General features: G+C 42.3%; 1 protein-coding gene across 4 annotated transcripts in view; it reads left to right on the forward strand.

Moving 5' to 3' along the window:
* The window catches only part of TM9SF3 (transmembrane 9 superfamily member 3), a 93,726-nt gene that overhangs the window by 43,693 nt on the left and 27,113 nt on the right, over window positions 1–22,920 (forward strand). For all 4 annotated transcript variants that reach the window (XR_012159928.2, XM_073352979.2, XM_073352980.2 and 1 more), the window contains exons 7-9: window positions 155–321; window positions 7,568–7,662; window positions 11,244–11,374. Coding sequence is in view for 3 of the 4 variants with exons in the window: in XM_073352979.2 (XP_073209080.1) it covers window positions 155–321; window positions 7,568–7,662; window positions 11,244–11,374 (393 nt within the window). In the remaining variant the exon portion in view is untranslated. The remainder of the gene's footprint in view (window positions 1–154; window positions 322–7,567; window positions 7,663–11,243; window positions 11,375–22,920) is intronic.

Here is a 22,920-nt window from a genome sequence, read left to right on the forward strand (position 1 = left end):
TGTTTGTTCTTCATGGAGTATTTGTCCCATAGAATTAATTTATCTAGCTTTAAGGATTCCATTAGGGCAGACTTTAATTCATACCTAGCATCTTGTTTTTCTCACTTATTACTTGGCAATAATATTTATAACTGAACTGTACTTCTATACACAGGACAGAGATCTGGGTGATGAATATGGGTGGAAACAGGTCCATGGCGATGTTTTTAGACCGTCCAGTCATCCTTTAATATTTTCATCGCTTATTGGCTCTGGTTGCCAAATCTTTGCAGTTTCTTTCATAGTTATCATTGTTGCAATGATAGAGGATTTATACACAGAGTAAGTATATTAATGAAGTACCTGCCTCTTTGACATCTGAAAGTTTTTGAGACTTTTTGTAAAAATGAAGCTGGTTATGAATTCTGTGTACAGTTTCAATTGAAACCTAAAACAGTGTTTTGTCCTAAAGTTCAAAGGTGACTAGCAAATTTTTTTTATAGAAATTGATTTTGTTGCTACTATATGACTTAACAAAGAAAGTCTGAAAAGCTTTTATATTTTTTCTCATTGCTTGTTTTTATCTTAAAAATATCAAAATTAAGTCTGGTGTTCCCTGGTTTTGCTAGTGGACTTTGTGGGAGGTAAAAAGTCTCAGGATATTTTTTGAGGTCACACATTTAACTGAAGTGAGATGCTGAATCTTTAAGGAAGTATTTTTTATTTATTACTTGGGCTGTACTTCTGTAGAGATTTACACATGTGCTTAACTTTACATGCTGTGATCAGTGCCTTTGACTTCAGTGGGACTATTCACATTACATAAAGTCAAGCACATGCATAAGTCTCCACAGAATTGGCAACTTTGGCTCTAAGTTTCTTGGGGTAGAGTGTCTTTTCAATTTTGTGTGTGCAATACCTAGAACAGTACAGTCCTGACTGGAGTCTGTACCAATATTTAGGAATTGGCGTTAAATACTCATCTAAAACATAAAAACGAGGACCAGCTTAAATTAAACTCACTGTTCTGTAGCTATCACCTTGACCATGTTGCTTGGGGGGATGGCTGTCTCTTCCCCAACCCTTCATCTTTTTGCCTTTTTAGATTGTGACCACTGGGACCTGGACTTCCTTTCTCTGTTTTGGGAAGCAGTTACTATATTTTGTGTGCTGCAACAACAGAAGCAATTTTACCAACTATTAGCAGGTTTTTTTAAAGAGTGATTAAACTTTCTCCCTCTCAGTTCAGCTTTATTCCCAGTTGCAGGTCATCTGTAACTATCTGTATTTGCCACTAGAGGGAACCCGGCTTCTGAATTTAGCTGCCTTGTTTTCACTTATCCTGAAACACTTTTAAAATCCTGTTGCCTAGTGTGCTTTTCTTGGTTTTACAGTGATTGTCCTCATGGTGCGGATAGCTGAAGAGGAAATTAAATAAAATTCTAAGTGTTTTAGAATGCCAGCATTTTTTTGGACGGGACCACGACTACTTTCACTTTTGGAATGTTTGCACATTGTGGTGCTACTAGAAACTCACAATAATAGTGATAGTGATATCTGATGCATGTAAAACATGTGAGGGGGAAAAGACTGAACTCATGTACTTGCATATGCATATAGGCCATCCCTGATGACCTCTTCCGTGCAGGTGCTCCATGCACAATGAGGTAGTGGTCTGGCTCTCAGAGCACAACTGAGCATTTACTAAGCTCCGATCCAAAAATGGACCTGTAGTAGGAAAATGGTGTGAGCTGAAAAGTGTGACATACCATACTACTATAAACTGAGTGATCATTTTACGTACTCTGCAGTGCCATAAAATACCCCATAAACCCTCTCGGGGCACTCACCATTTTTCACCTGAGAACAAGTGGTTGGCATTTGGTCACATCAGCTTTTAATATTGGATTGTGTTGCAGGAAAGCTGTAGTATTAGGGCTCTTCTGGAATATAAGTAAAAATAGTGGATATGAAATATCTGCACGGCATTTCAAATTAGAATTCATTGAATGCGTTGGAGTTATTCTGGATTACAGTAACATCACTTGAAGCAGAATTTGGGCCTGTAATTTTACATAGTCATCTTTACTTGAACCAATTTAAAAGCAGACTATCACAATTGGCATCTGTTAACCAATTTTAAAACAGAAACATGGGACTTACTTTTAAGAATCAAGTAGGCTCTCATGTAGGTTAACACTGACTTTTTTTTTTAATGCAGCAGGTATATTTGCTAAATTTCAGACCACCACCAAACAGTAGTGGGAGTTTCCAACAGAATGACTCTGACAATACAGTGGTCTGGCTGAAATTCTGCTGTTGGTTACCGCATCAGCATGGTCAGCTTTTATTGGAGGAAACACTGTTCTATTAATGAGCAGTGCTCGAGTCTCCTTTTGTTACAACCTGGTTAAGGAAATTGTTCTGGGCCTGCCTTTTGTGGCTTAGTGTCAGAGCCTGCTTTGCCCTTAAATGATCAAAGGATGGACCAAAACAAGTATGGTTCTGTATTCGTTATATCGATGAGAGGACGCCTTGAAAAGCCACTGAACTCTTCTGCTTCAATTTGATACCTTCACTTTGAAGGTGAGCTCCCAGTGCAATGCTGTGGCCATAAGGACTAATATGATGATCCTTGGATGCATAAACAAGGGAATCTTGAGTAGGAGTGGAGAGGTTATATTACCTCTGTATATGGTACAGGTGTGACTGCTACTGTAATACTGCATGTCCAGTTCTGATGGCTTCAGTTCAAGAAGAATGTTGGTAAATTGCAGAGGATTCAGAGAAGAGCCACAAGCATTGTTAAAGGACTGGAAAACATGCCTTATAGTGATAGACTCAAGGAGCCCAATCTATTTAGTTTAATGAAGAGAAGGTGAGGGTGTGACTTGATCAGTCTGTAGGTGCCTACATGGTCAGCAGAAATTGTGCAGAGAACTCTTCAGTCTAGCACACAAAGGTATAACCAGATCCAATGGCTGGACATTAAAGCTAGACAAATTCAGATTGGATATAGGATGCAATTTTTAACAACGTGGGTAATCAACCATTACAACGATTTTCCAAGGTTCATGGTGAATTTTCCATCCCTGGCAAATTTTAAATCAAGATTAGATGTTTTTCTGAAAGATGTGCTCTAGTTCAAACAGGAATTAATAGCAGGTCAAACTCGATGATCACAATGGTCCCTTTTGTGGAACCATCTGAGAGCCTTGTTGTCTGCCTAATGGGGTTTTAATACAGCATTTGCAATTTTTGAATGTTTTTTCCATAGTGTTCTCTAAGATTTATTTATTTTCCATTTATAAATTACTGGATTCCAATAGATGGCAGGAGAATCACATATTTAGGACTTGTGAAAACCAGTTTGCAAATGTACACTAGGTGACTCTTCTTAATACTAGTTTTAATGTTTTGCTAACAGGAGTTCAGGTAGTGTCCCGATGGGTGCTCCACATCAGTATGCACTCAAGCCTGTGTATTCTTCATCGGAGATTTTTGTTAGCAGTGTCTGCAGCTCTGTGCTTGCACCCTAGGTATTCTTGTGCTCCAGTACAAGGATATATGGAGTGGGGGTGGACCCACTGCCACTCCACTCCCTTCTCAACCACCAGGAGCTCGAAATGGAGTGTCGCAGTGTCCGTTAGCTAGCAAGCAGCTTGCTATTTCTCTTTATCTCTTTTTCCTTTAGGTATCTTTAATTTTTTTTTGTTTGTTTTGCTATTTAGCCCAGTTTCTGCCAAGTGGGGGTACTTTTCGCCCCTGTTCTTCTTTGTGTGCCCGATCTGGGCTTTTTGTCCTTGGGCCTTGATCTGTGGCCTTGAGCATGGGTTATGCCTGGGATTCAAACCCTGCCAGACCTGCCATAGGTCTTTTTCCCACAGCAAGAGACATTCAAGCTGCTTCTGCTGCCTGTGAGAGACTCACCTCCCATCCAAATGTAAGATCTGCTAGTCACCCCCCTGTACTTTTGATCCAGTTGCTCAGAACCCTGGTAACAGTCTCTGCTATGAAGAAGTGAGCTGTAGCTCACGAAAGCTTATGCTCTAATAAATTGGTTAGTCTCTAAGGTGCCACAAGTCCTCCTTTTCTTTCTGCTATGGTAGTAAGCAGAGGTCCTGGGGATCCTTTACAACCACTCAGACCCTAAAAGAAGAAAAGACCCAATTCTCCAGAACTGGATAAAGAAGGGGGCAGTCACCCTATTGGTCTGGGTCTCAGGAGATCTCACATCCTGATATGGGTGCCACTGAAGCTCTTATCCCCTCTGGTATCCAGACCATGGCACCAGCTAAGAAGACTGCACTGTATACCAAGAAGCAGTCAGATAGACAATCTACAGCAGCACTGGCATCAGCACCAGAGTCAGTGCCTTCAAAACACAAGGACGCAGAGCCAAGCCAAAATTTTTCAGTACCATTTTCTGCATCCAGCCAAGAAGGAGGTACTGACAGTGTGTCAACACTGTCTCCAGTACATCCTGACATACTAACTTCTGAGGACCCCTATCCAAAGTCCCTGGTATCATTCAGGCTCCTATTTCATGAGGACTTTTGAATTCTGGAAGAGCCTAAATCACCATTGCTGAGGGTTATGGAGATGCTTTGTCAATACCAACTCATCTCCTGGAGCCTACTTGCCCTCCGATCCTACTGTGTTCAACAGTGACTTGTCCTCTGCTACCCACACACTCACCAGTTCCACATAAACTCTTTGAGAGTACCAAGACACGTTTCCAGCGAGTATCGACACATCCTCTGGCACTGTCTCACCATCCAATTAAGCATTGGCCTCTGGTATTCATGAAGGTACAGGACCCTTTCTGGCCCCATATCGGCTCGGCCACTTGCACCTCCAATGGACATGTGGGATGATACCTCATCCAGTTCTGAGGTGTCTACATAAGGGTCCTTCACCTTCCCTCCAACCTCCCTCCCTCCCTCCCTCCCTTGAGGTGTACATCCTAAGGAGGAATCTCTCACGAGGAGATATACCCACCAACCTTGGGCTCCTAACACCTTCCCTTATGCCCCACAACAGTGTGCTTATGGATCCCATGGGCCCCTTATGACAGCCAGTTCTGCAGGGTCCCATCTCGTAAAAGGGCATGCCAGGAACAACAGCACTATCCTTGTGTCCTGCTCCGAAGGAGTACCTTGCAAAGGAGTAGGAGCCAGTGAGGAGGAAGAAACATAACCTTTGCATAAATCCTCCTGCTCACCAGGTGAAGATGTCATGCCTCCTCCACCTGCTGGCATTTCCAGATCAACTGCGAGTGGAAACTCAACAATGAGGGTTTCAGAGAGAGATGTCTTTACTTGCGGTCATCCAGAGGGAGATCTCTGACAACAGTTCTGCTTAGGGGGAAGGCTGCAACTCTATGGATGATTCCTTGGCCTTATATATTGCTAAACACTTATCTCCTTATGCCTTTAATGTTCGAGGTGCTAAACAAATTGAAACAGGAGAAATTATTAGCCATTCTCATAGCACAGTTGTACCTGAGACAGGTGGTATTCCCAGGCGTGGTTTGCATGCCTCTGTAATTGCCTCACCATCTTCCCATGACAGCGAAATGTCTTCACCTAAGAGTTGAGATCCATCACCCTCCCCAATCTCCTTATGGTTCAGCTCAAGATGTGGGTGCCAGATAGTTCTCTGGTATAGAAAAAGCTTGCTCTCCAGAGGTACAAACAATCCAGCGTAATTGTAGAAAACGATGACAAGGAAAACTTATCTACAGAGGTGGAAATTCACCTAGTCTGGAAGCAGCCTCCAGTCTGTACCTCCGCTCAAGTCCTGTCTGTCATACATTCTTGGGTACCTGCTGACCTTAAAAACTAGAGGCTTATTGCTGAGCTCCATTAAGGTTCACCTAGCTGCCACCACAGCTTTTCAACCCCCATCAAGGAGTTTTCAGTCTTCACTCACCCAATCACTGCGAGCTATATCAAATGCTTGTTCAACCTCTTCCGTCCTGTCAAGGAGGCAACTGCATTGTGGGACCTCAACTTCGTCATCAGTGTGCTGAAGAACCCCATTTGGAACTGTGGGGAACTGTTCCCTCCTCCATTTGTCCCTCAAGACCACTTCCTAACAACCATCACCTCGGCCAGGAGGGTAGGGGAGCTTTGAGTCCTCACAGCTGACCCACCATACGTGGTGTTCTATCATGATCAGGTGATGCTACATCCACACCCTTGCTTCCTACCTAAAGTTTCTTCAGACTTCCACATTAATCAAGAGATTCACCTACTGGTGATTTATCCCAAGCCTCACTCTTTAAGAGAAGAAATGAGCCTCCATTCTCTGGACATAAGAGCTCTTGTCATTTACCTCAACAGGACTAGGCTCTTTAGGGCTCCCCATAGCTTTTCATCTCAATTGCAGAATGAAACAAAGGACATCCAGTTTCCACCCCAAGACTGTCCAAATGGGTTGCAGAATGCATCTTAACTTGTTGTGAAGCCTCAGGGGTTCTCCCCTCTGCAAGTGTGATTAGCTATTTCACCAGGGCTCAATCTACCACTGTAGCCCTACTGAAAAACATACTTGTCTCAGACATCTGCGGGGCAGCCACCTGGTCTTTTGTTCATGCTTTTTCCTAGCAGTATGCCCAATGCTCTGGTACCGGCTTCCAGAGCTGATGCGACTTCCATGAACGCTGTTGTATGGTCCGTACCAGTTCTGCAGCCTCGGCATGCTCCTCTGTAGTTGGCGCTGCTGCTCAAGTATCTCCTGATTTGGAGCACCCATAGGGACAATCCTTGGAGAAGGAGAGGTTACTTACCTTGCACAGTAACTGGAGTTCTTAAAGATGTGTGTCTCTAGGGGTGCTCCGCTACCTGCCCTATTTCCCCCTCTGCCTTGGAGTCCGCTGGACTTCCGTGGCTGAGAAGGAATTGAAGTGGCGATGGCCCACGCTTCCCTGTAGCCGTGTACTAGAGCACGAGGCTATCAAGGGTACAACTCTGGACCCTCAGACACTGCTGTTGAAAATCTCTGATCAAAAGTTTGCACGCATCAGGACATGGAGTACCCATAGGGACACACCTCAAAGAAATCCAGTTACTGTCCAAGGTAAGTAATTCTCTTTCCCCTTTATCTGCAGATATGTCAGAAGTTAATTTAAGTGCTCCCAGTAAGCACTGACGCTAGAAATGTTTTGAGCAATATGCTGTATTGCTACAGTGGCTACACGTGTGTGTTATATAGTTCGGTTCTTGTAACACAGGGCTTATAAAAAATCAAAACACTTTGGTCAAAGGTGATACTTCCTGCCTTTATTTCTAGTGGAATTAAGCATATCGGGGAGGAGAGGGGGGGAACGCTGTATTAATTTTAGTTGTTTTAGCCTGGTTAAATTATGCTGATTAGCAGCTTTGAATGGAAACAGTTATTTTCACTGTAAATAGTAAACTTTAGACACATTTCATTGATCAGCTTTTACTTCTGCACTAGCTAAAAATAGCAGTTATATTTCTTCTGATGACTATGCCTGTTTTTACTGTGAATATTTTGCTGTAATATAAATTGAGTTTTTGCATTTCTATTGGCATTACAAAAAAAAGTCTTTTTATTTTAGGCGAGGATCAATGCTTAGCACAGCTATATTTGTTTATGCTGCAACATCCCCAGTGAATGGATATTTTGGAGGAAGCCTTTATGCTAGACAAGGAGGTAACTTGTTTTTAAATGTCAGCATTTTTATCATACTATTTTATATAGCAAGTTTATTCTGTTTCCTGTTATAAACAGCACAAACATGCATGGTCTTTTACAGGTGGTGTTTAGGTAGTTAATGAAGTCACATGAAATCCATAGTTTTTAATCAATACAAGAGATTTTGAATCTAAACGATGCTTCATTCCCTGTTCATTCTTGGTTGCATGCCCTGTATTAAAGCTTGCTAAAACCTTGATAGTATCTATTTAAATCAGTAAGGAATATAAGGATGTTAACTGTGGTAGCCTGGTCAAATTACAACTTGAGTAATTACATTCTGCCTGTTGAATACCCCCTATCGTACCAAATGGATAAGTTAGCCTCCTGTTCCTGTGTGCTGTTAAACAGCTTATGTGTTCTACCCCGAGTTGGCCTTTAGTGGTTGAAGTGATCCCTGTTATCACTTCATCTTCTCCATAGGGACCTTGAGGCTTAATGTTTACAAAGAGTGAATGGAAGGTGCTATAGAGTTGCACAGTATTATTTACTGCATTTGTGCCATTCTTTATGGTATGAAGAATAATCGTCCTGGAATCTTAGCAAAACATTCATTCCATTTAGAATCATAGAATATCAGGGTTGGAAGGGACCTCAGGAGGTCATCTAGTCCAACCTCCTGCTCAAAGCAGGACCAATCCCCAATTAAATCATCCCAGCCAGAGCTTTGTCAAGCCTGACCTTAAAAACTTCTAAGGAAGGAGATTCCACCTAGGTAATGCATTCCAGTGTTTCACCACCCTCCTAGTGAAAAAGTTTTTCCTAATATCCAACCTTAACCTCCCCCACTGCAACTTGAGACCATTACTCCTCGTTCTGTCATGTGCTACCACTGAGAACAGTCTAGAGCCATCCTCTTTGGAACCCCTTTCAGGTAGTTGAAAGCAGCTATCAAATCCCCCCTCATTCTTCTCTTCCGCAGACTAAACAATCCCAGTTTCCACAGCCTCTCCTCATAAGTCATGTGTTCCAGACTCCTAATCATTTTTGTTGCCCTTTGCTGGACTCTCTCCAATTTATCCACATCCTTCTTGTAGTGTGGGGCCCAAAACTGGACATAGTACTCCAGATGAGGCCTCACCAATGTCGAATAAAGGGGAACGATCACGTCCATCAGTCTGCTGGCAGTGCCCCTACTTATACAGCCCAAAATGCCATTGGCTCTGCTTGGCAACAAGGGCACACTGTTGATTCTTATCCAGCTTTTTGTCCACTGTAACCCCTAGGTCCTTTTCTGCAGAACTGCTGCCTAGCCATTCGGTCCCTAGTCTGTAGCGGTGCATGGGATTCTTCTGTCCTAAGTGCAGGACTCTGCACTTGTCGTTGTTGAACCTCATCAGATTTCTTTTGGTCCAATCCTCTAATTTGTCTAGGTTCCTCTGTATCCTATCCCTACCCTCCAGCGTATCTACCTCTCCTCCCAGTTTAGTGTCGTCTGCAAACTTGCTAAGGGTGCAATCCACACCATCCTCCAGATCATTAATGAAGATATTGAACAAAACCGGCCCGAGGACCAACATTGGGGCACTCCACTTGATACTGGCTGCCAACTAGACATAGAACCATTGATCACTACCCATTGAGCCTGACAATCTAGCCAGCTTTCTATCCACCTTATAGTCCATTCATCCAGCCCATACTTCTTTTAGTTGTTGGCGAGAATACTGTGGGAGACCGTGTCAAAAGCTTTGCTAAAGTCAAGGAACAACACGTCCACTGCTTTCCCCTCATCCACAGAGCCAGTGATCTCGTCACAGAAGGCAATTAGATTAGTCAGCAGGACTTGCCCTTGGTGAATCCATGCTGACTGTTCCTGATCACATTTATTCAGCTTGTAATCAGTTTGTACTCCATCAAATGCAAAAGTAAATATTGGTAGACAGCAAAAGCCCAACTTTACCTATCTGCAGCCTTCTCCTTATAGCCCCACCAGTGCTTCTGAGTTCTGACCTGCAGTGCCACTGCCATTCCTCCAGCCTCCCCCTTCTCCTGTGCTGCAGTAAGAGAATAGTTAATATTTATTTTTATTCTATTAAACATTAAGAAAATTGGTTTTGATGAATTTTTAAAACAGAAGCTTGTATAATTTTAGCAAGAAATGCTGATCAATGTTTTGTTTTCTACAGCATCAATCTCCCTGCTATCTGAGAGCTTTGAAAGGTCATAAATGTCTAAGGCTTGGTCTGCATGCAGTTTTTCTACCAATTTAATGACATCTGTAGAAAACCAGATCAGTTTTACCAGCATAGGGGCGTTATGCCTGTATCTCCAACACAAGCTATATTACTGCAAAGCCCCATACTAGAAGGTTGCATTAATTTTATATCTGCTTTTTACAGATCTGGCTAAATTGGTTACAAAAACTGTAGGCAAGCCCTAAAATGCTTTTGATGCTCCTGCACAATGGAAGTTTGTAGTCCATATGCAATTCTCGAAACCATATGTTGGTTTCCTTGCTGCATTCTATTCAGTAAGCTGTACAGATGCATCCAGACACTGAGTGTTTAAATAAAATTAGCACAAATTCAGATTAATAGCAGATACAGGAAATTCAGCCAAGACAGGAGTAAGGCAGTCACAGAGAGGTCTTGCACAAGACCACAAAACAAAGGTCTGCAAGATTTCTTGAATACCCAGGCATAGCAGCAAATCCCTTAACATCTGTCTAGATTGTAGAAGACCTTTACCTGTTGACTTGTCTTACTTTTTTGTTGGAGGTGCCTATTATAGTGAATTAAATTTTATTACTGAGTTTATTAAACATGGTATCATTTAACACCAGTAGTGTTAGGTGTTTTACTGAGATACAAAGACAATAGGTAACATTTTCAAGAGCCCTACTCAGTGACATCAGAAGGTGGGGCTTTTAAATCATTGAGGCGATTTTGAAAATGTTACCCAATATTCCTGTCTTTGAAAAACTTAGTCTTTAGATATACAAACAGGAGGAGGACAGGGCAATGGAGGGAAGGGAATAATGCTGAGCAATGTGATTAAATAGTGAAGCTAAGCATGTGTCTTAGCTACATTATTGTAGTGTGGTGTTTTGTGTGTTCTAAGTCTTTGTTGAAACATTGCTGCGTTATTGCTGTTATAGCCATAAACCTGCACTGCCGTTCCTGTTGTATTTAACTGGTCACTTAAACATTTTACAACAGAATTGATGCCTATTGATGCAAGGAAGCAATTTTATGTGTAAACACCCATCAGTAGTGTTTCTAAACATTGTTTATTTAACATATAAGCTTTGTTTTACACATCTTATTAGCATTTCCCATTGTAGGCTGTTACTCTCCCATGTCCATATTTCCATAAAGAATGGTTATTGTTTGTGAAATCAAAAGGCTTGATTAAAAGTGAAGTACAGTTTAAAAGTTTACCTTTGCTCCTGTGTGTGTTAGCTAGTACTCATTTAATTCATTTTGGGAAAAAAGAGGCTAACTACTTACATTCTGGTAAACCTGTGGCAAAAACTAATTTTAATCAAAGTGCAGCATGTTTTATCAATTACAAATATGTTTAATGGTTTCTTCCTACAGGAAGGCGATGGATAAAGCAAATGTTCATTGGGGCTTTCCTTATTCCAGCGATGGTGTGTGGCACTGCCTTCTTCATTAACTTCATTGCCATCTATTATCATGCTTCGCGGGCTATTCCCTTTGGAACAATGGTGAGTAGTTAATAGAACTTGAAACAGCATAGCAGACCTAGGAAAATTTAGCTTCTAAACTGGAATAGCTTGTAGTCTGTGTGTCCCATCACCTCAAAGTGGAAAAATGAAGTTCAGGTACTGAGATTCCAAAGATCTGTGTCTCAAATGTGATAAATAATAGAGAAAATCCACATGTTTGCGTTACAGTAGTTGAGAAAATTGCTGTTCTTGCAATAACACTTAACTTGAAATATAATAGTTGCAGTTCAGACTAAAGAACCCAGTTCACTGTAGCTGCTAATTGGTAAAAGGGATTTTCTGTTTGTAGTTGAAAATTTTAACAAATCTCAGTAGGATCACATTTTTAATTGCCTGGAGCCAGATACATACTCAAGTCCCGTTCACTTTTATTGGGAAGAAACATGGGATTCTAACTTTCTGGGCCTGGGAAAAGGACATCCAGAGAATGGGGATGCGAATGCCACTCCATGCTTTTTGGAGTGTGCCTGTTGGTGTCCTTGGGGGAGGAAGGCAATTCTTTTGTCTTAGGGTACGTCTCCACTACCTGCTGGATCGGCGGGTAGTGATCGATCTATCAGGGATCGATTTATCATGTCTAGGGTAGACACAATAAATTGATCCCTGATCGCTCTGCCATCGACTCCTGTACTCCACCGCGGTGAGAGGCGGAAGCGGAGTCGACGGGAGTGGCGGCAGTCGACCCCATGCCGTGAGGACACGAGGTAAGTCAACCTAAGATATGTCCACTCCCCCCCCACCCCCACCCCCAGTGTAGACCAGGCCTTAGTTTTAGAATGAGCATTGTGAAAGCAGCAGGTCAAGTGATGGTGATGGACAGGATATAAATCATGGCCGGTGGTAGTGGGGTGGATGGATGGATAGGGCTGAACCAATTCCCTGTTCATAGCACTCCTCTCAAAACCATTCTACTGTCGAATCAAGTAGGGCTGAAGCTTCACTTTGATAATACTTACAACTTAAGACTTTTTGTCCAAGAATCTGAGGCCTGGTCTACGCTGAGGGGTGGGAATCGACCTAAGATACGCAACTTCAGCTATGAGAATAGCATAGCTGAAGTGGACGTATCTTAGGTTAACTTACCTCGTGTCCTCATGGTGCGGGGTCGACTGCCGCCGCCGCTCCCCCATCGACTCCATTTCCATCTCTTGCTGCGGTGGAGTACAGGAGTCGATGGCAGAGTGATCGGAGATTGATTTATCGTGTCTACACTTGACGCGATAATCGATCCCTGATAAATGGATCATTACCCGCTGATCTGGCAGGTAGTGTAGACATACCCTTAGTGTTTCTCAAATACTGATTAAATCTAAAAACACTACTGGGAGATAAGCTATAGTAGTATCCCAATTTTAAAGATGCTGTGCCACTTTTATAATTTTCTTCCATACACCCCTTAATGTCCAAAGTTGAGTTTACCTGGATTCAGGGCCCTCAATCATTGCCTCTCATGTCTCTGGCATCTATGGTCTTGTTCCTTTTTTATCCCGCTCCAGCTTGCATATTTTCCAAATCCTTGCCTGTTCACTCCCTTTGTTGTTTCTATACATTCTCTCTCTCAACCATGATTAGTGTTTCACTTCACAGGAAAAGTGAAGTGATTTGGCATAATTGCTTCACATATGAGGAAGCCAGTTGAATGTCATAAACCAGGCTTAATTATGAATTTATTTACCCTTCGAGATGATGTCAAACAGGGAAGTATGAATAGCATCAAGACATTGCTTTTGGTATGGCGCTTGTCTTAATTACCTTAACAGATTCACAGCTGCTGAGTTTGTCTTAAGTGCTCACAAGGTGACCAGTCTTTTTAACAGAAAGTCCATCCCTCCAAATGTGTGGCATTGGTTATCTTGTAAAAAAGCCCTAGTTATAGCTGAGTCCTTGGAATAAAAGTGGGAGATGGTGACCTGTTTATTTCTAAAGACTGATGTAGGCTACTTGTAAGCTAAGGTACAACACAAAGCCAGTACAGTTGAAAGCCACTTCTAAGCCATAATGGTTAAGTAAAAGAATCTATACAATCAGATTAGAATTCCCGTAGTGTTTTGACTTGGGGTATGGCTTTCTTCTCATTCCAAAGGCCTCCTTATGGTCCAACTGTGTACTTTTATGTCTTCATTTTTAAAGTTGTAAGTTTAAAGATGATTAACCTAAAATCTGATTCATCATAGTGACTTTTCCTCTTTGCAAAGGCTTCCCTCAGAACCTTTTTTTAATTTATTTTTAAAAGGAAAGAAAGTTTTTGCACTTACAACCAGCTCTGAAAAATAACCCTTTGTGATATGTAAGAAAAAGGATTTGGTCGTGGATAGAGTTCATGTTCCAACTGCCAAGGGGCATAATTATAAATTTGTAAAAGAAAATTTTGAGGAATGTGCAGTATGAAAAATGTCTTCTAATGTTTTAGCATGTGATGCAACAGCAGCTTAGATTTAGACCAGTAGTGGGCAAACTGCGGTCCGTGGACTGTCAGGGTAATCCACTGGCAGGCCACGAGACAGTTTGTTTACATTGACCCTCCGCAGGCAGTGGCCGCAGTTTGCCATTCCCAGCAAGTGGGAGCAGCGGGAAGCTCCGTGGGCTGCAAGGATGTACTTTAAATTGCATTTTCAAAAATCAGTGTGAAGGTGAAGAATGGAGGTTGCAAAAATTGAAGAATGCGGTTTAAAAGAAGCTGTTCTATTTCCCAATCAACAGGTCTTCAGGAATTTTCCATTGAGGGGGAATATATCAAGTGGCCTATTTAAAATATTAGCAGTAGGGAGAATTGTATCAAAAAATTTAGAATAAGAACCTTAATATCATCTTTAACATGAAGTACTGTGGGTGGGGAGGGATAGCTCAGTGGTTTGAGCATTGGCCTGCTAAACCCAGGGTTGTGAGCTCAATCCTTGAGGGGGCCATTTAGGGATGGGGCAAAAATTGGGGATTGGTCTTGCTTTGAGCAGGGGGTTGGACTAGATGACCTCCTGAGGTCCCTTCCAACCCTGATATTCTATGATTCTGCTGTACTAACCATAGGACTTAAAATAATCAATGTAATGTAAAGCTAAACATGCTTGATTCATTCATTCATTGAACCACTTTCAATCTGAATGTCTTTTTAAGAAGCAAGATTTAGAATTTTAATTTTTGCCATGTCAGTGTTAATCAGTTTATGCTAAAATGGAATATTGTATTGTTTTTTCTGTGCTGAGACAACAGTCATATCCAACACTGTCAGAAAGGTTTACAGCATTGTTCTTTGACATGTTCAAAGAGGCTGTGTTTTACTGCTGAGCAAGCATTCACAATATCACATTTCTCATTCATATTCTGATTTGGAGTTTAGAAATGCTGATGGAAGGAAATTCCACCTGTATTGAAATTTTAGTCTAATGCTGTTCCACTCATTTTCATTTAAGATCAGGGAAATGTCTGCAAAAGCAATTGAGAATGGGGTCTTCAAGGGTCATGTAATGGGTGTGTAGGGTTTCTTATACACAGAGTGATTTTAATAATCTCTAGGGATTATGAATTTGAGTCATAATTACTGTGTGGTGCTAAATCTCCCTTCACTTTGCACTTCTAGTAGGAGCAAATTATGTATTAGAAATGTCACCAAAACAATCAATGATCTAATGAATTTTAATCAGCTAATGGAGTTGATTTGTAGAGGGAAACAGAAGAGAGCTTAGCTTCCTCACAGTAAATACCTTTGCTCTTGTGAGCCCCTCTCCTCGTGCAGATGTGGCTTCTCTTGCCTTCCCCAAAGTGGGCAAGCCTCCAAAAGTCTCTAGTGGCAAGCTTGCTCCTCCTTCATGAAATGAGTACCCCGTTTCCCAAACTACAGTAGAGGTGAGAGGTGACACTCCTACTCCATGGTTGTCTTAAATAGTCCCTCTACCTCAAATTGCTTGCTAGGTCTACTCTTCCTTGTTATGTATTTCAAATCTGGAGAAAACATAAATTGGATGGTCATGGAAGAACACTGAGTGAAAAAGGTTTAGTAAGAAATTGCAAAACTCTCCCATCCTAATCTTGTAGCATAAAGCTCAATTTGTCCCTCCTGTTTTGGTGATCTGCCCCAACCCCTGTATCTCCCAGGTAGCACAGTGCCGGAAATGAGAGGTAAAGCCTAGTTACTAGCTGTCTTATATTAGTACCCTGCTATGGCATCTGGATTTTAGGGAGCCCTCACCCAGCTCTCCTGTTCTGAGATTGGCTGAACCTCAATAGCCATTGAAGGGTCCTTGCTTAGAGTTCACTGTAACACTGGTCCACTTTGAATCTCTCAGAGCTTCCTCTGCTACCTTGTGCATCAGCCCTATCTGGAATCTCACAGGAAACTACAGCAACAGGAAGTGGAAAGTTAATAAGATGTCCCCCTATAGCCCTAAGCTAATTTCCCTGGCTGTAAGCCTGGGATTCTATTCTTGACTCGCATGGATATACACATGATTCTTAATCAACAGTAGGGAAAGCCTTGTGTAAGGAGAGGATAAAGTTCTAGGCTCTCTTCCTGGAAAATATTTTTCCATTGCCGTTCCCATCAAAATGTAATAATGAAGCTGACCAATTTTATTCCATCTTCTCAAAGCTTTTAAAAAAGGGTTTAAAGAATCCTTCTAGAGTACTTCTATTAAACCTATGATATGTAAGGAGAGGGATTCCTGGTAGACTCTAAACATGTTTGGAAACTGACAGTCCAGTGTCTAACTCAGGGGTGAGCAAACTTTTTGGCCCGAGGGTCACATCAGGTGGAGAAATTGTATGCAGGACCATGAATGTAGGTCTGGAGCAGGGGGTGTGGTGTACAGAAAGGGGCTCAGGGCAGGGGTTGGGGTGCCGGAGGGGTGTGGCAGGGGGCTCAAGGCAGAGGGCTAGTGGGCTCAGGGCAGGGGGTGCAGGAGGGCTGTAATTTGCCCTCCTCTGGTCTAACTCTGTTTGTAGCAGTAACAATGGGGGATGTTTTTATTTTTCAATCTTCCTAATTTTTTATTGAACTTTGAGAGGATCTGGGATTCTTTTGATGCTGTAAGATACTTTGACTTATCTTGTAATCTTCCTGTGCACTCATGCGCCAAACAGTCACATCATATACATGTCTGTTTTTTATTTTCATGAAAAGACATTGGGTCTGGTCCTTTTCTCTATCTCTGTTAATTTTAACAGATATGTAAGAGTATCTTGTGTTAATACATTTATTTCCTATTGATTAGTTCAATTGATCTGTCCTATTGTTTATGAATAACTTTTATTTTGGTCAGGAAATACCTCTTGAAATATAAAGTTGAGATATTTCTGTTGTGGGAAATTGCATTGTTGTCACTGCGGTTTTTTTCCCCTTGCTTCTTATAGATGGGATAGGGTTGGTGAATAGATTTACCAACAGGGTTCTTGTGGCTAGAGATTCTTAACAGGGGCTGACATAGGTTAGAACCACAGATGTTCAGAGCAAAATATTTTGACATGGAGAATTGTATTTTTCAGGATTACCATGAACTTTCCCTTATAGTAAGGGACTGGGATGAGGACAAGCTGGAGGGGCTAGAGGCAGAAAGGTCTGTAACCTCTAGAGTACACACCCCTCAGCATCTGGAATAGACCCCAGTATTCTGGAGTCTCAGTTCCTCTGCTGTCAGCAAATAACTGTGAGACTCAATTGCAAAATGTCTCTTCCTCTAATGGTTGTTTCACATACAGGATGACAACCTACTACTGCACTCAGTTAATATTAGCTCAAGTGGCAGATTTTTGTGCTGTGGATCTAAAATTGATGTTCCATGTTGGCGTCAGTATAATTCCACATTAGGGGATTTCTGTTTTGTTTACTTTTTAAAAACCTAGGAAATTACATCCAAAAAACAACATTAAAAGAACTTTAAGGGTGCAATGTCAAGCTCTTAGGGGGTTAGGAAGTGCCAGAATTAAACGTGCCTGTACAACCTTAATTTGGCCCCTTGTATGAATGTATTACATTATGATAGTCTTTAATTAGACCATGTACTATATGTTCCATGTATGATGGTAATATGATAGTATGGTCTGATGAAGTGAGCTGTAGCTCACGAAAGCTCATGCTCAAATAAATTGGTTAGTCTCTAAGGTGCCACAAGTACTCCTTTTCTTTTTGCGAATACAGACTAACACGGCTGTTCCTCTGAATACTATATTATGAATCAGGGTTGTGTAGTGAATGAGGCTGTTATTTGTAGGACCCCTACTTCACTTATTGCAGAAGTTGGAAATTGTGTAGTAAATGAAGGAAGAGATTACAGGAAGAGGGTGGTCTTGTGGCTTAGATAGCTGAATGCTACCCTGGAGAACAGGATTCTATCCCTGCCTCTGCTACAGAGTTCCTATGTCTTGCTGGGCAAGTCACGTGAATCTGACTTTCACAGGTAGCCACTGCATTCCCATTTTCAGAGCTCCCAACTGAAGGCATCTGAAGTCTGGTTTACAGATGTGCGAAGCACTCACAACTAAAGCTGTGAAGAACTGATGTTTTTGGTTTGCTCGCCACCACCACCAGTGGTTTTGTGAATGGTGCCTAAGTCCCCTTGTGAGTTAGTCTTTTGCCACAGCCACATGTGGTATTATTCACTGAGCACTGTCCATTCTGTGCCCTGAATGAACCAGCAGTCCTGTGCAAAAAATAGTGTGTAATCTTGTAATTAAAGACAGAGTCATAATGTTTACATAAAAGGGGGCTAGATTAACATTGCCCATGTAGTCTCAATTTTGGTATTTTCTAACTTCTGAGTGCTTTACATTGCAACCTTAATGTTCTCTTAAGGTAGTTATTTGTATGTAATAACATGTAACTTAGATTCCTTTTGCTCAGTTTTGTCCTGATACAGCTCATGTAATACCCTTACATACTCTGAACTGCGTAGATTTTAAGCTCTTCATCTTTGGTACCGGTTTCTACAGTACCTAGCACAATGGGATCCTGGTCCATGTATCAGGCTCCAAGATGGCACTACAAGACAAATAATGAGTAAAATTATGCAGGCCTGGTCTAGACTAGGAAAAAGGTTCCTTTTTTCATCAAGCTAGCTTAACTCAATTTGAAAACCCCACTTACTACCAATGTGGACATAGTGTAACACTTTTAGCTCAACATTTAGCACGTCAAGTTGTGATCGAGGCAGGGTTCCAGGTAACAATATTATTTATATGCTAAAAACATTCTAGTTTTGGTGACACTGACTCTTACTGTTCTGTATATTAACTCTTCATTTGTCCAGATTTTAAGTGTGTGAACCTGCATTGCTGTAAAAAATTCAGTGTCCTCTACGTACCCTCCCTCATGGTGGGGGAGTCACGTAAGCGCTGGTGTGTAGCATTGGTATCTGACAGGAGAGATCAAGCCTCTTCTTCTTCATTGACAGTTACTACATTCATCCCTTCTGCGTTCGGCAGTCAGGACAACAGCCTGCCAGGGGTTATTTAATATGCTCATAAAAATTTTAATTATCACCTTTGAATGAAGTTTAAGCTACAATTGTTAGAAAATGTGAAGCCTGTGGAGCTAGTACATAAATTATGTCCCTCTTGACAATGTTTCTTTTCAAATATGAAATATTAAATGGTACACGTTTAGCTGAGGACAATATAATAGTGAATTCCCCCTTAAAAAAAATTACAAATAAAGCAGGCTGCTGTTACAGAAGATCTCTCCTACAGCAACTGAAACCAGGAGAATAAATCAAAATGCTGACATTTAAATAATGGATATTTTTAGCTGAAGAAAATACAGCAGTAAAAGTAAAATTAAGAAATTGAACTAACTAGGGTGTTTTAAATAGAAATAAATTTTCAAAAATTTTAGTCAGTATTGAGTTTTCTGTCTGGAAAGCAGGATTTGCAGTTACAGTAAAGTATATATATTTTAAAGTATTGGTTAAAATTGTCTTGAATTTCCCATAGTTGACTGTAATAAAACATACTTTGCTTGAATTAATTTTTAAGGCCTAATTCTGATATCGGATCATTCAGAAGCATATCACTGCATACCTGCAAAATTACTTACTGTTAAAGTGATAGCTAAGCAAAGTAGCCGCTATTCAAGTGTGTGTCACTGTGTATCCACTGTAGCTGAGCATGTGCGCAAGATCAGTTGTTTCTTTCTTGGCTAGCAGTGTGCTTCCGTGCAAGGGCATAAAGGACAGAGCAGCTGCATCACTTTGTTCACTTTCTCCGCCCATGGCAGGGAGGCAGAACCCAGTGAGTGTCTGACCCACTACTGCTATTGATCTTAAAAACGCATCCATTTCCAGACTTTCGGGGGAGAAATTTATCTTCACCTTCATGTCTGTTCTTTTCTTTAATTTGGATATTCCTAAAAAAGTCCCACTGTCTGTATAGAAGGGTTAGGTACCCTGTGCCTGCTGCTATGCCAGATTTCAAATCCCATGGGTTTACATCCTGCCTGACCTAGGATGGCCTTCTCACCCGGTCAGTGGGCTTAGTCACTGTTTGGAGGAGAGTCTCATTCCCATTGTGTATGGTATGTAAATCCTTCTCAAGGAGTGGAAGTCAAGGGATGCATAGCTGAAACTGCATCTGCTTGAATAATCAGTGCATTCTCTCTTGGACCTGGAGGAGACTACTGCCTCCAAAGAACAAGAAGGGTCATCTTCAGCAAGTTCTCGCTTAAGCAGACAGCAAACCCCGATGTCAGGCACTGGCAGGAAAGAAAACACCATCCAAATCTGCAATAGCTACATTGACACTGACAGCCTCAGCACAGGAACCAGGGACTTCTGTCACTACACTGGTGCCTACTGATACGGCACCAGTCTCAACATCAGCACTCCCAACATTGACAACTTTAGCATTGGAGCTAGAACTGGTGCCCCAGTGTAAGGGTGAGACCAAAAGGCGCAGCCAAATGGAGCTCAGACATGGCTCCCAGTGCCGGGACAAACAATCCTGAAGGAGGAGGAGGAACAGCACTCTTCCAAAGAGTGCCTAAAGTCTTCTACTGAAGTAGAAATGATGTTTGGCAAACCAGCACCAGCAAAGGCACCAGCACTGACCACTGTGCCAATTTCAGGCTTAGTTTATGCCCTTATGGTTTCACCTAGGTCCTTTCCAGAGATGACTTCAGCATATTGCCACATAGCACCACCATTCAAAAAGTACTATTCTTTGGTCACGCCTTCTCCTGGATGTCGAGCAGGAATGCCTTTCCTCTACCTTTTAAAAGAGCAACCTGAGAGCTGGTACTGAGCACCCCTTTCTCACAAGATGCTGACCCAGCGGAAGTGTGAATGGCAATGGACCGACCAGCACATCTGGCCAGTACCATTTAACGTGCCAAGCTGGCCATACTGGTCTTACTGGGGACCATTATCTCAAGTGTCCCAAAGCAGATCTTCCTGCAGATCCAGGAAGAGGTCAGGCTCCCTGGTGACATCACTTCCTAGGTCACTGGCCACTCAGGAGCTGGGTGTCGCAGAAGAACATCCCCAGTTTCCAACAAAAGAAAAGTAGTCATCGCCTGATGAGGCAGCTGCACAAACCCCTGCCTTGGCAGGTGACTATTGTAAGCCCTTTCAGGCTCTCCTGGTTTGCATTGTGCAGACCGTGGACATAGAGATGGTTATGTAGGAGAGTTCTCAAACGTATGGTATCCTGACTCCATCAGCCCGAGTCAGAATTGCTCTCCCTATTAATGAAACCATATTAGAGCTGGCCAAGAGTCTGTGGCCACCACCAGTCCTTGTCCAAATGGGTGGAAGAACACTATCAAGTGTCCCTGAATAATTTTAAGCACTTTATTCCCCCCTGAGCCCAGCTTCTTTAGTAGCTGTAGCCATGCAGGAGAAGTTGAAATCAACAAGAGGTACACCCGGGGATATGGACCCCCCCAAAGTTAGAACTTTTCGGGCACAAAAATCTACTTTTTGGTTTCGCTGCAACTCTGGGTGGCTATCAGGCAATGCTTGCCAAGTATAATTTCCTAACATAGGGCAGGGTGACTCATAAGGTTCTGTGGCACAGAACAGGAAACAGATAAGGAAGATTATTAAAGAAGGCCAGATAGTTACCAGAAGAGTCCACAGGCAGTCATGGGTGCTTCTGACATGGCTGCAACCATGAAACAAGCATCAGGATATTAGCCACTGGGCTACCGAGAGGTCCAAGATATCACCCAGCACCTCCCATTCAAAGGGATGGAGGTCTTAAATACTAGGGCTGACACAGTGTTCCACTCCTTAAGACTTGAGGGCTACCTTGAGGTCACTAGAGATTTATACACTAACGGCTTATGGAAAGCCCTACAAATATCAGCCCCAGCAGCGGCAGATGGCTTACCCTTACTCCCAGGCAGATAGACAGATTAGCCATAGTGGAAAAGGCCACAGTACCAGAGGAGACCTCTTCTGCCTCCTCTGTCACATATGCCACCCAGTTAGCCGATTTGATGGAAATGTCAGGAGCCACATCAGAGCTAATCGGGAGCCACCTTGCCTTATTCCACAGGTCCAGTTGGTTCAATATCATCTTGGGTGAATGGGTGCTGATATAGTTGCCCCTGGCTATCCCATCTACTTCCACAGCCTACCTTTCTCAACCCCCTTCCCCATCCCTTTTCAGGGGCCCTTTTCACGAGAGCCTGTTACAAAAAGTGGCCTTGTTGCTTCATCTAGGAACGGTAGAAGAGTGTCCAGAAGAATATGGGGGAAAAGTCTTCTGTTTGCAGTACTACTTTATCCCAAAGAAAGGTAATCTTTGTCCTATCCTAGACCCTGAGACAAACAAATACATAGGCTGCCTCAGATTCAGGATGATGACTCTTGCTTCTTCTGTTCCATCTCTTCAGATTCAAGACTGCTTAAGGGCTCTCAGCTTATAAGGTGCAACTTTCTGCATAGCCATCTGTCTGGCCCACAGGCAGTGCCTGATATTCACAGAGCGTTAGGGTCATTCCTAGTACAAGATACTGCCATTCATCCTCTCTACAGCATTGCAGGTCTTCACGAAATGCCGGATGGTGGTAGTGGCCAATCTTAGAAGACAAAACATTCACTTTGATCACTTAGATGACTGGCTGATCGGAGACAGGTGACCGTGGGAGACAGAAGCGAGTCTGGAATGTGCTATCACTTTGGCCACAAGATCTTTAGGCACTTGTGACTGAAGCTCCCCTATATAAGCAAAAGTGGTCCTAAGGCCTCATCCAAAACTGATTTCCCAGGTCTCAGAATTTAATCTGAACTAATTTACTAATCTGCTTCCTTATAGCCACACTGGCACTGAGAGAAAAGAAATTGTGTGCAGGACTCTGCTTTAATACATTGACAGGACTAAGCCAATTACACTGTTACCCAATCTATTCCTGGCTATGACTGTGAGTTCTAAAGGTCAAGCTATTGCATCTCCAACTGAACAGCAAGTCTCACTCCACTAGAGCTCAAGTGACCTCTTCAGACAAATGCTAGTGTCTGAGATCTTCAAGGTGGAGTTATCTGCTGACCTTTGTCAAACTGCGTCTCGGCCTTAGCTGCTAGGTCAGGTGCCAAGTTCAG

Source organism: Lepidochelys kempii, chromosome 7, assembly GCF_965140285.1.
Source record: "Lepidochelys kempii isolate rLepKem1 chromosome 7, rLepKem1.hap1, whole genome shotgun sequence".
Lineage (NCBI taxonomy): Eukaryota > Metazoa > Chordata > Testudines > Cheloniidae > Lepidochelys > Lepidochelys kempii.